This window comes from Balaenoptera ricei, chromosome 1 (assembly GCF_028023285.1).
Source record: "Balaenoptera ricei isolate mBalRic1 chromosome 1, mBalRic1.hap2, whole genome shotgun sequence".
Lineage (NCBI taxonomy): Eukaryota > Metazoa > Chordata > Mammalia > Artiodactyla > Balaenopteridae > Balaenoptera > Balaenoptera ricei.
The window spans coordinates 25898038-25914889 of record NC_082639.1 but is presented as its reverse complement, the minus strand read 5'-3'; the positions used below and the strand labels follow the sequence as shown (position 1 = coordinate 25914889).

The following is a 16852-nucleotide window of genomic DNA, read 5'->3' as shown; positions in this document are numbered from 1 at the left end:
GTTTCAAATAGAGAGGCCAGGGAGACAGACTGTGGGGCATATAATCTGTTTTAACTATTCAACTCTGCAGTTGTTTGATGAAAGCAGCCACAAACAACCTGCAAATGGATAAGTATAGTCGCGTGCCAAATAAAACAGGCAGCTGGCCACAGGCCAATGCCCCTGGATTAGGATATTCCCTAAAAACTGAAGTATGGTTACCATTTGTCTTGATAACCAACCTTGAGTCCTTTAATCAGACATTATTCGTAATAGTCAAAAAGTAAAAACAATGGACAAATAAATATATCCATACAATGGAGTATTACTTGGCAATAAAAAAAGTCAGTCACATATTGTATGATTTCATTTATATTAAATGTGCAGAATAGGCAAATCCATAGAGAAAGTAGATTAATGGTTGCCTAGTACTGGGTGGACTGGAGGCAAATGGGAGGGATGGCTACTGGGTGTGGGGTTTCTTTCTGGGGTAACTGACTGTAGTGATGGTTGCACAATTCTGTGACTGCACTGCAAAAACCATGTTCCACATCTCAATTTATAAATATTTTAAAAAGAGAAACTGTTCTTGCATAAAATAAACTCTACTTGTACTACTTGATGAAACACCCATATCCAAGAGCATCTTAAACATAGAAACCACTTTCACTTGGGCAAAATTTACTGTTCTTAGTATCTACTATGCACTTAGTATCACTAGGGTAGGTGCTACAGAGGATGGGATAGTCTTAGCTTACAATCTGACTACAGGGACAAACAATGTATACAATTATGTGAGTAGTCTGACAACAAAAGTGTGGTATCTTCTCCCCTGACACCGATGGGGTGTCCAACAACTCAGTTCAGTCCTGATGCTGACCACCTGGAGGTAGCACTGTGACCAAGGGCTCAATCCCACAAGACTACCCTCACTTCAGCAGAGGCCAGTGTCAAGCCCTGAGTGCCCAGGCTACCCGAGTACTCCTGCCCAACTTGGCTATAAATTTTCTCACAGCACCCCCCCAACCCCGCCAGGTTTGATGATTTGCTGGAATGATTCACAGAACTCAGGAAAGCACTTTACTGGTTTATTATAAAGATTATAACTCAGGAATGGCCAAATGGAAGAGATGCACAGGGCAAGGTGGGGATGGAGCACAGAGCTTCCACACCCTCTCTGGTGGCACTGATATATTCACCAACCCAGAAGCCCATGAAATCGAAAGCTTTTTATGGAGCTTTCCCAAGAGTTTTTATAGGGGCCCCCTTAAGTTACCTCCTTAGCCTGAACTCAGGTGTGGCCAAAAGGAGCTACTTATAAATAGCAACAGAGACTCCTACAACTCAGGAAATCCCAAGGGTTTTAGGAACTCTGTGCCAGGAACCTGGACAAAGACCAAATGCTTACTACTTATTATATCACAATAATTCTTAAAAAAACCCAAAACAAACAGCCTCCCCCCACCCCCCAAAACGGAGTAAAGTAACAACCTGGACTGGAGGTGATGGCCTTGAAGGTGATGTAGCTTAATCTCCTACAACATTCCCATGGCAACTACTAAAATACCTTTCACTGACAGGCTAAGGCAGCCCATTTCACTTTCCTGTTAGAACTCTAATATTTTATATTAATTTTGTGTGGGTATGTTACAAGGAAAAGGATAAAGTGGATTTTCTGTTAATACATGAAACAAATCCTTATTATAAAAAATTATAATACAGAAAGGTATAAAGAAGAAAACAAGAATTCTCTAAACATACCAACCACATTTTGGCAAATAGCCTTCTATTAAATAGTTACATATAATTAAACATAAGACTAGACACCCAAATTTTAATAAGAGGGATTCTATCATGCTGTTCTATAATTTGCTTTTTTCCTACTTATTAGCATATCATGAATAGCTTATAAAACTAAGTATACTTCATTCTGATACATAATATTCCAAAGTATCGATGCAGTATATAATGTGTTAATCTCATAGGCCACAAATACTCCCATTTTATTTCTTTATTTTTGATTAAGAGGGCTATTCCGTAAGAAAGTTCTGAATATCAAAATTTTTTTCCCTCATGTTGAGCCAAAAACTCACCTCTGGAGTTTCTTCCTGGCTCTAGATCTACTCTGAGACACCAAAAGTTTCTTTTGAATTATTTTCATTTATTAGGCTACTGTCACTTAAAAGTCATGCAGTTGTTTTGTAAATTGTGGTAAAAGACACATAACAAAATTTACCATCGTAACCATTTATAACTGTACAGTTCAGTGGCATTAAGTCCATTCACACTGTGTGCAGCTATCACCACCATCCATCTCCAGAAGGCAACTGTTTCTTGTATTGCTATGTATCAGACATTACAGTTGCTTTTATTAAATTCCAAGTGCTCTGAAAATTCAAAGAAGGGTGATCACCTTCAATTGGGGTATAAAGGCAGGGAATGTTTTTGACATCTAGGCAAGTTTCATGAAGAAATGGTACTCTTTGATGCTGTGACATTGCAGTAGGAACTGTGCTAGGCATGTTCATAAGTAATTTCAAGGGAATGATCATTCCTAAAGATTCGACTGCTAGCAAAGAGGGAGAAACAGGAGGCAAGCCAACAATTAGGAGGTTATTGCAATAGCCCAGCAAGTAGTAGTGAGAACCTGACCAAAAAACTAGGTGTGGAATAGAAACAGGAAAGTTGGTTATATCTGTTTGTAAGTTGAGTAAAGACAGGAGAAACACTGCAGAGATCAACAATATAAAATCTGATAAGTGAACCGCACCTAGAGGTGAATAGACAATAGAGGAAGACCTGAGTTTTCAAGTCTAGTGAGCTGGGGAGACATTGAAGCCATATAGAAAACAAAAAGTCAGGAGGTGAGGGGAGTAAGGAAAGGAAGGAGAAAAGAAAAGATCAGTTTTGTTTAGTTGAGTTCGAGATACCAGTGAGACAACTTGATAAAGTTAAAGGGTAGGCAGCTGAAAATGATAATGTGCAGGCAAGTCACACTTGGGAGTAAACTGAACAGAGTTGCCAGTTGTACTGATGAAGTATATAAATATGAAGTGATACTAGGTCTCATTTATCTAAACTCGCCCAAATAAAGAAACACTTACCATTTGCCAAACTTGCATGATATTGTCTTCTGATACAGAACAAATCACCCAAGGTTCATTGGGATTCCAGGAGAAATCAGATATCTTGGCAGTGTGACCACCATGAATAAACTGAAAGAGGAAGGAAAACAGAGATGAAAAGCAGACAGAGGACAATAAATCACAAACTATTTCAGTTCTGCTCAATATCTGTAACATACCAACAACTCTGGTGGCCCATCTTCTGCATCTTCCGGGGATTGTTCCTCTCCAATTTTACTAGCACAAAAAGATTTTCAGAAGTTAAAACAGGGACTTCCCTGGTGGCGCAGTGGTTAAGAATCCGCCTGCCAATGCAGGGGACACGGGTTCAATCCCTGGTCCAGGAAGATCCCACATCCCGTGGAGCAACTAAGCCCGCGAGCCACAACTACTGAGCCCATGTGTAGCTGCTGCAACTACTGAAGCCCTCACGCCTGGAGCCTGTGCTCCGCAACAAGAGAAGCCACTGCAATGAGAAGCCCGCGCACCACAACGAAGAGTAGCCCCCACTCGCCGCAACTAGAGAAAGCCCATGCGCAGCAACGAAGACCCAACGCAGCCAAAAATAAATAACTTTTAAAAAAGAAAAAAAAAAAAGTTAAAACGGATTTACCTTGAGTAATTCTGGAAAGTGTAAGAAAATAACTCCACAAAGAGTAATAATTAACAAGACTTACCTTAAATCCCAGACATTCAGTCTGCGATCAGTACCACTGGAAGCCAAAATAGTCTCATTGTGAGGTGACCACTGAACCTATACATAAGAAAAAAGCCATCAATTAGAAAATTGAGAGGAAAAAAATCTAACATTAGATTTAACAATTTAACCCATTACTAGACCCAGGATATCAGCTTTTGTTCTATTTCATATTTTTGAAGATCTCATTTATTCTTATTGTCTAATTCCAGCTTCTAGCCAAATGTCATCCAGTGCTGACCTAAGAACTAAAGTACAGATCACACACAAAATAATTATTTACCCAAGTACTTATAATGAATTCAGTATTACACATAGGACTGACTGCAAAGACTATAATGTACTCCTCACAGTGCCCTTGCATTAAGCTTCCAACATAATGTAACAATTATTTCTTGAACTGAGTCAGAGGGCTTTGCATATGGAGCTTAATTAAACGGATGAGGCAGAAAACATGGAGTCAGTACTTTAGGAATGAACTGCGAAATTAACAGATACAGCAAGTTTTAAAGGATAAAGGAGTGGAAATAAGGGAAGAGACAAGTGTCAGGAACAAGGCTGATAAAATAATCAGGCACTAAGTTTAATACCTCAAGAGTGTAGGTGACAAATGATCAGTTTGAGAAAGTATAGAAATAATGGAGGGAAAACAATCCCAATTCATACAGAGATCAGCATAGGCATAAAGAAGATTTTTATTACTTATAGCAATGGGATAAGGCACAAGTGCGCCCACTCCCACACTCAGATTTCCCTTGGGGCGGGGGGAAGGAGCATTAGTTTCTCTCACCTGGAATATTTCATCCTTATGTGATTCAAAGGAATGCAACTTAAGTTTCAGATTTCTCAGATCCCACAAGGCAACAGTCTACATACAAAAAGGAAAGCAAGTGCAATCAATAAAATTTTTTTATTGAGAAAAAGAAAATCCATAACTAAAAGATCTCTGTGCATTCAAAAGAAGCCAGAGAGGGACTTCCCTGGTGGTCCAGTGGTAAAGAATCCGCCTTCCAATGCAGGGGACGCGGGTTCGATTCCCCGGTCGGGAAACTAAGATCCCACATGCTGCAGGGCAAGTAGGCCCGCGCAGCACAACTACTGAGCTCGCACGCCTCAACTAGAGAGCCATGCACCACAACTAGAGAAGAGAAAACCCGCGCGCCACAACTAGAGAGAAGCCCGCGCGCCACAACGAAAGATTCTGTCTGCCACAACTAAGACCCGACACAGCCAAATAAATAAATATTAACAAAAGAAGCCAGAGAAATCCACCCTATATTTTCTTGGAGAATAAATCACACTGACCTTGTCAGCTGATCCTGTGGCAAGAATGAACTCACTATAAGGATTGAAAGAAAGGCAGTTCACTTCAGCAGTGTGAGCATCAACTGAGTGGCTTGGTTTGGAAGTATTGTTTGAACGAGTATCCCAGCTTTAGTAAAAGAGAAAAAACAGGAAAAAAGCTTAAAATGGGTAACTAAATATAAAACTTAGATAATATATTGAGAAAAAAATGGATTCTACTCACATCATAAGTTTCTGATCATCAGCAACGGACCCAAACAGAGACTCATGGAGCAGATGCCAGGAGACGTCTTCTACTACTGCTGTATGCCCTGTAAAGATGGTCTTCGCATCCACAACTTTTCCTTCCTTTGGAACAGCACTGATGTCCCATAGGCAGATAGTCTTAAATGAAAAATTAACTATTATATAAAAGGGTCTCACTTCCCGACACACCCCAGAGGAAAAAAACTGATATAAATAGCCCAGATTTGCTTCAAAATGGAAAGGATACGCACATGGTCATCTGAAGCACTAAGTAAGTGCCCACTGAGATTTGGGTTCCAAGAAAGCCCGTAGCCTTCCTTCTGATGTCCACGGAGACGCAAGTCTGGGTTGCACTCTCCAGAAGGGTCTACAAAGTAACAGACACATCAAGACTATCCAGTCCACTTCCTCTTTGGATCTACTAAGTATAATGGAATTTTTATCAAGAGGTGTAAAGCTCTTACTTTTTATGAGACATACAGCCCCATTATGACCAAATAGATAATGCCTGAGAGCTGCACATTCTATCCTATGTAAAAAAGCATTTTTTTTTCCCACGTAGGGAAGAAGGATGAAGGAAGAGTACCCACACATATCAATATAAGTCACAAGATGTTAAGTTATACAAAGAATAACAAGCAATTAAAATTGAGAGAAGCAAAAAAAAAAAAAATTGAGAGAAGCAATGTATCCCCACAGTGACTCATCATTTGTATTTGAATCGAAGAGGGCAAGTACCTGGTTTAGAAGGATGTTTCGTATAGTCAAAAACAAGAACATCACTGGATGGAGTCTTTGTGGCAATGATGCAAGGGTTCTGGGGCATATAGCGTGCCCTGTTTACTTCTCCTTCATGGTTGATCTTGATTTCTATTTCAATTTTTCCACTAACCGAGCCAAAACCTCCAAATTCTGTAAATATGATAAATTAATTGCAAATGAGGACAAAGCAAGAGCTACTCTATGTCACTCAAAGTATGACACAGGCAAGGCTTTAATCAACGAACTGGTGTAATACTAGAAGCGATCTAAACATTTGTTAGCAGTATAAAGTGTGTTCACATTCCTTATTTCATTTGATTCTTACCATAACCCTACAGCGTAGGGAAGAGTTATTACCTCCAAAAATTTTACACGAGGGCTTCCCTGGTGGCACAGTGGTTAAGAATCCACCTGCCAATGCAGGGGACAGGGGTTCGAGCCCTGGGCTGGGAAGATCCCACATGCCACGGAGCAACTAAGCCTGTGTGCCACAACTACTGAGCCCGCGAGCCTAGAACCCGTGCTCCGCAACAAGAGAAGCCACAGCAATGAAAAGCCTGCACAATGCAACGAAGAGTAGCCCCCGCTCGCCACAACTAGAGAAAGCCCGCGCGCAGCAACAGAGACCCAACGCAGCCAAAAATAAAAAAACAGAAAAATAAAAATTTTACACCAGAAAAGAGAAGCTCAGAGGACCTACCTTAATTTGTTTATGGTGACTTGACTATGGCAGAACCTAAACTGAATCCCTATTTTTCTGATCCCTAGCCTGGTACTTTCAGCTACACCTACAATGATTTAGGTAATAATATACCTAATAAGTATTACATTACTATCTAAAAGTAAGGAACACTATTGACTCCACTTCAAAAATTCTAAGTGGCTTTCAAGCCTCACTTAAACTATCAAAACAAATGTGCTCAATCAATAAAATCTAAGTTACTGTTTTAATGACTATCAAGTACACAGTGTGCTAGGTACTAAAGAGTCCCTTTTACTATTAATTTGAAACTCTAGTTTGGGATGACCTTTCTGAAATACTGTCACATCTTTCCTCACACCAGTGAGGAAAAACAGAGCCACAACAGCTGGTTCTACTTTCCTGACCTCCCACTTACACTTGCCAACCAGAGTCCTTGGTTGAAATAAACCAGGTAGGCAAGGACTAGACAAAAACATTTTTTATTCATATTTGACTACTGTATGCACTTACAGAATTCTCCCAAGTACCATTATAAAATGTATAACAATATAATTTGTGATTATGTAAATCTTGGCAAAGCAATATTTAAACAAAGGTAGTTAATAAGTAGCCAAAGAATTACAGAAGGCAGCATGATAAGGTACCTGAGTTAAGAGTCAGGCCATGGCATAACTGACTCTGCCACTTACTATCTTGGTGATTTTGGTGAAGGCCTTCAATTTCTCTGAACCTCAAATACCTTACCCATAAAACAAAGTTATGAGAGTAACTTGTAGATGAAAATGACACTCTGAAGGACAAAAATCTTTTCACAAAGCAGAGACATAGTTGGGTAATATAATTAGCAGATAACTTTCAACCTCAAAATAACTTTATAAGTTGAAAAGCAGTGATTTAAACAAGCTAAAAACCTAGAAACAGTTGAAAATAGACTCTAAAAGAGAAAAAAAAAAACCAAACACATTAAACAATTTTTTCCCCAGAATTCTAGACCACAAGTATGTACAATGTAAAAAAAGAAGGCATGATTAGGATATGTGATCTCAAAGAACTTTTAGTCCAAACACAGGGAGATAAGATAAGCACACAATTATAGATGACTATGACAAAAAAGAATAATTGCCAGAAAAGAGATACCAACAAGGAAAGAGCAATAGCTGGCATGGAGCCCACAGAGCAAGGGGTAACTGTTATATAATGTGGGTTATTTCAGTATCAGCTATATACTACTAATCAGAAGGGCCCCCCCTAACTGTAGTTGAAGTACAGTAATAAGAAATCAGCTTAGAGGATTCATAATTGAGATTTATGAAGATGAGGATTTATCTATTTAACAAATAGAGATTCCCCAAGTTGAAGGTGATACGCAAAAGGCCAAATCTGATGTAGGAAAGAAAGACTGAGGTAGCAATGTACAATAAAGTGAATAACTATCAAGGTCTAACTATATTGCTACTTTGTTTGCGTCTCTCCATATAAAATACTATTTAAAAAGACTAAGACATAACAATATAGTAAAAGTGTCTAGCCTGATGAATTTTTACATATGCATATTATCAGGGGAATTACCACACAGATAAAAATATGGAACATCTCCAGCCCTCTCTCATCCTCCCGCAAGGCACCACTGTGTCCCTCCCAACCAATGCTGCCTGACAAACTAGATAACCGGCATTCTAATTTCTACCACCGTGCCATTTTTTGAGTTCATAAACATTTTGAAACTAAGAGGAATAAGTTGTAACATCTTGAGTCAAATATTCCATTATTTCATCATGATTTAGTAATAGTTTATTATATATTGAGGCAAAAGACTAAAGATTACTTAAAAACAAACGCCGCCCCCCAAACCCATTCCCCAAATAAGTTGCTAAAAATAAATCTGTTGATATTTGAAGATCCTGGTAACAGAGTCTGAAGTAAACTTTTAAACCTAATCTATTTTCAGGCTTAAAATGTGACCACAGCCAGGCTGAATCTAATATAAACACACAAATTCTTTTTAATGTCAAAACAAGCCTAAAAAAAAAAAAAAAAAAAACAACAAACAAGCCTAAGCCTGTTTTTAGTTCTTTCTCTTTGAAAGTTTAATGATCTTTTGAAGCTGTCTGCCACCAAGTACCTCAAACCAAATGGGGTCAAGTAGATGGTAATCAATTACAATAGTTCAATCTGAGAGTCCAGGACATTTCATCTGAGAGCAAGGAGGGACTAGAAAGCTATCTATCTAACAACAACCCAAGAAGATTTAAGAGACATTAGTTATGTATCTACTTCCACCACTGTTGAGACCACATGGAGAGCACCTGTCCTGCTTTAAGCACCAAGCTTGTTCAGTCATCCGAGGGTGATTTGAAGGACGAAGGAGAGGTAAAAGGAACAGAAAAGGAAGGAATGGGAGCTGATATGCTATGTAACCTTAGGGCAAGTTACAAAACAACTGTAAGTATTGATTTCCTTGTGAGGATTGAATAGGGCGAAATAGAGTCATACAAATATATCATACATATTACTGGTATTTTTCATAGTTCCTCTAATTGTTAAGTATTAGTAAGGGGGATAAAGGTATCATCAGAACATAAAAGTAAATTGGTTTGATGCCACTCAAAAAACTCAGTTACCAGAAAGAGACTGGAGTGTATGTTAAAAGATGCCATTTCAAAAACCAGGGAAGACTTACATGAGGAATCTAAAAAAGAATACAAAGAATACAAGTCTATATACAAAACAGAAACAGACACACAGACATAGAAAACAAACTGATGGTTACCAAAGGGGAGGGGTTGAGGGGGATAAACTAGGAGTATGGGATTAATAGATACAAACTACTATACATAAAATAGATAAGCAACAAGGATTTACTGTATACTCAATATCTTGTACTAACCTATAATGGAATATAAAAAAACCCAAAAAAACCCCCAAAACCCAATGAATCACTATGCCGAACACCTGAAACTAACACAATATTGTAAATCAACTATACTTAAAACAACAACAAAAACAGTGAAGAAAATGGATTAGTCAGCAAATGGCATTAAAAAAAAAATTGCTAACCACTTAGAAAAAAAGCTCGTTTTCCTATTTCATCTCTAAAACCAAAACAAATACAAGAAAGATTAAAGTTTTAATGGTCAAAACATAAAAGTACCAGAAAACAACAGCTAACTATTTTAAAATCTTGGAATGAAGGCCTTTCAATGAATGACAAAATCTGAAGGACACCAGAGGAAAGCTGGATAATTTAAAATTCAAAGCTTCTAAACTAAATAGGACTCAAAATTATAAAATAAAGAGGAAAAAAATTACCTATAACCTATTAAGTTAGGGATAACTTACCTTATATATAGAGATAACTCAAAAGAAAAAATGAGCGAAAAACATAAATAGGCAGCTCAAGAGAGAGAAAGACAAAAGACAAATATTTTAAAATAGGTCCAACATCACGAATAACTTAAAAAGCAAAGTAGGGAATTCCCTGGCAGTCCAGTGGTTAGGACTCCGTGCTTTCACTGCTGAGGGCACGGGTTTGATCCCTGGTCGAGGAACTAAGATCCTGCAAGCAGCGTGGTGCAGCCATTAAAGGAAAAAGAAAAAAGCAAAGTAAAATAAGAGTGTAGTATTACATCCAATGTTGGCAAAGGCATGCAGAAACAGACATCAATACATCTGCTATTGGTGAAATTGTGAATCTTTCTTTGGAGGGCAACTTAGCAGTACCAATTATAACTGAAAATGTTCTTGCCATTTGATTAGCATTCCACTTAATCACTCTACAGCAAAACTATGCAAGATACATGCACAAGAACTGTTTTTGAAGCCAAAAGACTGGAAACCACTTAAATGTTAATTGAGGGATGGTTAATTAATAGTATAGTATACAGCCATCAAAAAGGAGACACATCTCCATATGCTCACACAGAAAGATGTCCAAGATACACCAGGCCAGGAAAGTGTATTTTATGCTGTATTCCCAGTACCAAGAAAAATTGCCTGGCATACAGTAATACTTAATATATTTGTTGAATGAGTGATCCAATAAATGGGATAGATAAACCATTCAAAAAACTATCAATTTAACAGCGATCCATAAGGGATAGATTTACAGGGGGAGGGGGGTTCACAGTATTTTATATTTACTTCAAATTTTTTTTTTTTTTTGGCTGCACTGTGAAGGCTTGCCGAATCTTAGTTCCCTAACCAGGGATCCAACCAGGGCCCCCGCAGTGAGAGCATGAGTCCTAACCACTGGACCACCAGGGAATTCCCTGCTTTATTAAAGATGATTTATTATATTACCAATCAGAATATTTGTTTTATGTCTAAATAACCAAAAGTCCTATTTAAAGACAATTTATTTAATAAAAAGGAAACAGGCTCAGAGAGGCTAAATGATTTATCCTCAAGCCACACAGCTAGTGAGCAGCCCAACAGGGTCTCAAGCCCATCTTCTGATTCTTTTTTTTTTGATGTGGACCACTTTTCAAGTCTTTATTGAATTTGTTACAATATTGCTTCTGTTTTATGTTTTGGTTTTTTGGCCGCAAGGCATATGGGATCTTAGCTCCCCGACCAGGGATCAAACTCAAACCCCGTGCATTGGAAGGCGAAGCCTTAACCACTGGACTGCCAGGGAAGTCCCAGTCTGGATTCTTAAGTTCAGCGTTTTATCCCCTCAATCACTGATGCCTACCTAGAGAATAACTCTGTAGTAACCATATCCTATAGTTCACACACTTGGGTCAGTGACACAAAATCATGTTTGCTGACCTTTATCCTAAGAACTTATTTTGCATTCTATATTACCCTAACCTAAATATGGAATGATCAAAAGAGTAATTGCACATTACAATCCTGGCAAGTAACTGGAACCCAAAATATCTTAGATAAAAGAATGGATTCTGGGCTTCCCTGGTGGCGCAGTGGTTGAGAATCTGCCTGCCAATGCAGGGGACACGGGTTCGAGCCCTGGTCTGGGAAGATCCCACATGCCACGGAGCAACTGGGCCCGTGAGCCACAATTACTGAGCCTGCGCGTCTGGAGCCTGTGCTCCGCAACAAGAGAGGCCACGATGGTGAGAGGCCCGCGCACCGCGATGAAGAGTGGCCCCCGCTTGCCGCAACTAGAGAAAGCCCTCGCACAGAAACGAAGACCCAACACAGCCAAAAATAAATAAATAAATTAATTAATTAAAAAAAAAAAAGAATGGATTCTGCTAATCAGGAGAAATCTAAGATAAAAAACATTAAACATTCATTTTTTAGGGCAAAACTCTCAATACTGAGAGCCTATCTTCTACCTCCCAGTAACAATTTGAGTTCAAGGACAACAATAAAGGAAACCCACTCATTTCTGTCTCTTCTGAAAGGGAAAAAGTATTTCATGAACAGTTATGCCCTGAGAATATCTCCTAAAAATAGGATATAATTAAACACTCATTTAATTTTCATACACTATATAGCAAATGCCATGGTTAAGTCATTTCTACCACTTAAACCCGGAAAGTGTAATTTAAGCCAGTGTTTTTCAACCTTTTTTTTCATTATTGCCCCTGTAAGGAACCTTGTAGGACATTTTTTCTGATATCTTGATGAAATTCCTGTGTATTTGTTTATGCATGCTATGTATATCTGTGCTTTAAACAGTTCAAAGAATAAGATTGTTTTCACACACACACCCCTCTGAGAACCAATTTTCACTCCCGCAGGGGCAGTATCTCCCATGTTGAGAATGCAAGCATGCATAGCAATAATATACGGTGGATTTTTGCTTCTTTCAATTCTAGAAATTTCCCCACCACCAAATTTAGTTGAAGAAAGTTTATAGAAAAGGTACAGAACCAAGTATGTGTTAAATATGTCTTCTGACATCTAATATCTATACTGCAAAATCAGGCTTTCCAAAGCTTAGTTATCTTGTTCCTAATTTGAGAGACTACTTTATCAAACTGTACACACTCTTTATGATAATTTAGAGATATGAAAAATATAACCCATACATCATTCCTTCCTTCACCTTTAAGATTCCTACCTCCTTTTTCACTGTCGTAGTGTGAAGCATCAAACTGAGCATCATCATTAGGGAGCTGCACACTGGCTATCACAAGGTGGTTTTGTTCATCTGACGTGTGTGTCCCCAGGACAAGTCGATGAATACTGAAATCTTTCCCTTCTGGTCTGTAATAGCAATATATGGTCAGTATTCAAATCAGTACACTAAGAGAGACTACGAAGTCAGTGACATACATGTATGCACAAGGCACTACTACAACCAGGTTTTGAGAGGAAGAAGTCATTAAGAGCCACAGTTCCTACTTTTCACATATCTTCCATAGAGCTGAGTATAAGGACCACAGAGCACTTAATTTTGTAATTATTTCTTAACTTAGCCAAATGTTTACAATTACTTTGAGGAAAAAGTCTGATGGAATAAGATACAAATTAACTACTCACCCTTTACAAGGAGTTGGAGGGAAAGAAACCAATTGCTGGGTATAATACCACTTTAGGTTACTTCATTAGGTTAACGTCATTAAAAGGGAAAGGAAGTAACATCAGGTAAACTAACTGTTCAAATGCTACTGAAGCACAAAGATGATTAAGATGTGATTCATATCCTCAAAAAACCAGGGACAATTAAACAGTCATATACACAAACATTTTAAACACAAGTCAACATATAATTCATGAAAAGTACCCAAGAACATGGAAATTTAGATACGAAAGATTACTTCTGGAATAAAGGACACGTTCTTAGAAGAAGTGTTACCTGAGCAGGTCTCAAAATGAGAGATAATCTAGAAGAGGGGGACAAGGGCTTTGGAAGACAGTATTCTAAGGGAAATAAGCAAAGGGGAAGATTACAAAGTGCCAGATACCACGTTAAGCATTTCACATACCTCATATCATTTAAACACCATAACAACACTCTGAAGTACTATTCTAATTTAAAGATGGTTTGGGAAAATTAAGCAACTTGCCTACTATCACAACTACCAACTAACAGAACTAGAACTGAAGTCCAAATCTGACTTTGAATGTGGGAAAACAAAGTGAGAGAGAAGGCTAGAAAGCAGATTAAAATCAGACTCTAGGGTACTGAATGCCAGCTTAAGGCATTCTGGACTCTTTACTGTAAGGAACAAAGAACCATGGAAAACTTATAAGGGACATAGCATCATTTGAGTTACCTCAGAAGGATTAATTTAACAGTGTAAAACAGAGGTTCTTCAAGCGTGGTATCAGGAACAATAGCATCAACATCATCTGGGAACTTCAGCATGCAAATTCAGAGATCCACTATAGACCTACTCAATCTGAAACTTGTGGGGGAGGCGGGGGATGGTTTGTGGTGCTCAACAATCTGTTCTGCAGGGAATTCCTTGGTTGTCCAGTGGTTAGGACTCAGCGCTTTCACTGCCATGGCCCGGGTTCAATTCCTGGTCAGGGAACTAAGATCCCGCAAGCTGCAAGGCGCAGTCAATTGAAAAAAAAAAATCTGTTTTACAATCCCTCCAGCTGATTATGATGCCTGTTAAAAGTTCTAGAACCCATGGTCTAGATGGGAAAGATGCTACACAAGAGTTGATTAGGGCTTATAAATGGACTGTCAAGTGGATAAAGGGGGAAAAACCTAAGAAATGTCAAACCAAAGTCAACTATGAAAAGGAGAAATGGGAACAATAGAAAAAGTTGGGTTGGGACCTCCATGGAAAAAATATACTCAGTTTGAAATATGTCATGTTGGGGAAGCCAATAAAATACTCTAGATAAGACACCTGAAAATTGAGGTAGCGCTCAGAAGTTGGGTCTAGAGATAAATCAACAGAAATTCCTCTGCACAGAGTTAATAGGTGTCTACATCTTACATGGGGAAAAACAGGAAAGATAAGAGGGCTGTCAACATAAAGTTGGGGATACCTGCATTTAGAAAGTTAAAGAACCAGAGCAAGTGAGGGAGGGAAGAAGAATATTACAAAACTACAATTGTATGGTTTTTTGTTTTTGTGTTTAGAAACAAAATATGAATAAAAAAGAACACACACACACACACAAACAGTAAACAGTAGATGTAAGAGATAGTTGCTTAAAGGATCCCTCATTCTAAAAAAATAAATAAGTAAATGACATTGTTATTTGAGTAGAATACCAAAAAAAAAAGGGAAGGATATTTGGACCAATGTCTAATACTGCAGAAAGATTTATTTACCTAGATTCATAAAGTACAAAGCTACTAAGACTACAGCACAGATTTCAGCCTTGGGTTATTTAGTCTTATTCACTGCTTTCCAAACATAACTAATCACATTATATGAAAAACTTTTCTAGAATGACTTAGTAGGTATGGGGTGGCCAATATTTGGGATCCTCTGGTCCAATAATCTGGAATCACCATTCAACTATTCTCAAGTATCCTGCCGCAAGTTCCTAAGTGGTTTGAACTGAGAACTCCTGACAGAAATGACTCCACTTATCCTGAACTCAAGTAATTCTGATGATCAGCTGAATATGGGAACTCCTGGTCATGATAAACCAGCTTCCAGCTCTAAATTTCTAAGTACTTATTAACATACTTAGGACAGATGTCACCATTTAAAAAAAAATGCCAATGTGAAGGTAGCAGGCTCATTCTTAAGTTATTAATAACATTTATATAAAACTTGTTGAGCTGAAACGTAGACAAATAATGACAATTCGCAAATTTCTTGACTTCTAAAGACCTGAGTTTTGAAGGAATTTACTTAGTTCACATATAGAATTTTTAAATGTTGTTCTGAATGACAGGTACCATGTCACATTCATCTTTGCATTAACCAGCTACTACCAATGACTGTGAGATTCAAATTTCTTTTGTTGAAAGAATTGGACTCATCATAATACTTTTTGAAAGCTGACAAATTTTACATTACTGTTTGGTCAACTATAGTTATAATATGGCTATTCAATTCAGAATCAGATAAAGAAGACAACATGTTTTCTCTTATCAGGTAAACTGCAAAGTTGTTTTACATTTTGCCTTTTTTGGCCTAGAAAAAAACGTCACCACTAGGTTCTGATCACGTGTCCGCTACGGGTGACTGGAGAAAGAAAAACAGGGAAAATCAATGCGAGAAATCTACACCGAGAACACAACAAAATAACGTTCAAAAGGTTCCTATCACCTGGTTACATCTGGAAGCCACTGTGCAGTTAGGCTGGGCCACTCCAGAGCATGGGTCATCACCAAATCGTAAAGAAAAGGAGTGTTCTTTTTCCATATTTTGTATTCTTCATTGATCACACGTTCTTCTACTGCGTCATCAAAGGCTGCTAAAACATTAAAAACAAGTTTAAGTTAGCGACCACAAATGGAAACCGAGTAAACACTTCCGAAGCTACCGGCACGGCTCCAGAATCCCGATTCTGAAATGGAGATTTGTCTAAATCTCCCCGAGGCGCAGGCACCAACACCGCTCTCCAGCTTCACGGGGCCTAACTGCTGGGGTCATCCCGGCCAGACGCCGTTAGCCGTTCGGGCGACGGCGTCGGCAAGAGCACAGAACCCGCGAGGAGGCCCGAAAACCGACCCTTGCGGGTAGCGAGCGCTGCAGGGAGGACCCGGAGAGAGACAGGTAGACCGACAGGGAGCGCGGGGAGGGACCAAACACCCGCCGGGGCCCCCACCGCCACCCTCCCGCCGCTGCGCCGGGCCTCCGCTCCCGAAGACCTGGCGCGCCGTTAGCCCTCCCCGCGGGGCGATTTATCCTCACGCCTGCGATGGCGGGGACGGCACTCAGCAGAGTCCGGCCTGTCCTCACTGTTAGGCCGTGTCGAGGCCGCTACGCAAGCCCGGCACCCCCGCTCTCCTGTGGCCGCCCCGGCACCCTCACCTTCCTTGTCGGCCATGGCGGGCAGGCAAGCCGGGGGGATCGGGTTGAGCTTTGCGAGAGGGGCGGGGAGGCTGCGGGCGCTCGCTCTGCGCGCGCGGCCTCTATTGTTTCCTGCTGCCCCTGAGTGAGGGCCGACTCGCGCACCTTCGCGCCAACACCGGCCAAT

General features: G+C 39.4%; 1 protein-coding gene across 1 annotated transcript in view; it reads right to left on the bottom strand.

The window, feature by feature from the left end:
• The window catches only part of RBBP4 (RB binding protein 4, chromatin remodeling factor), a 17915-nt gene extending 1063 nt beyond the window's left edge, over positions 1 to 16852 (bottom strand). The window contains exons 1-11 of the mRNA XM_059918272.1: positions 16687 to 16852; positions 15979 to 16126; positions 12849 to 12994; positions 6091 to 6264; positions 5604 to 5719; positions 5330 to 5490; positions 5107 to 5233; positions 4592 to 4669; positions 3782 to 3858; positions 3284 to 3341; positions 3084 to 3194 (exon numbers count right to left, since the gene is read on the bottom strand). Coding sequence (XP_059774255.1) covers positions 3084 to 3194; positions 3284 to 3341; positions 3782 to 3858; positions 4592 to 4669; positions 5107 to 5233; positions 5330 to 5490; positions 5604 to 5719; positions 6091 to 6264; positions 12849 to 12994; positions 15979 to 16126; positions 16687 to 16702 — 1212 coding nt within the window. The 5' untranslated portion in view covers positions 16703 to 16852. The remainder of the gene's footprint in view (positions 1 to 3083; positions 3195 to 3283; positions 3342 to 3781; positions 3859 to 4591; positions 4670 to 5106; positions 5234 to 5329; positions 5491 to 5603; positions 5720 to 6090; positions 6265 to 12848; positions 12995 to 15978; positions 16127 to 16686) is intronic.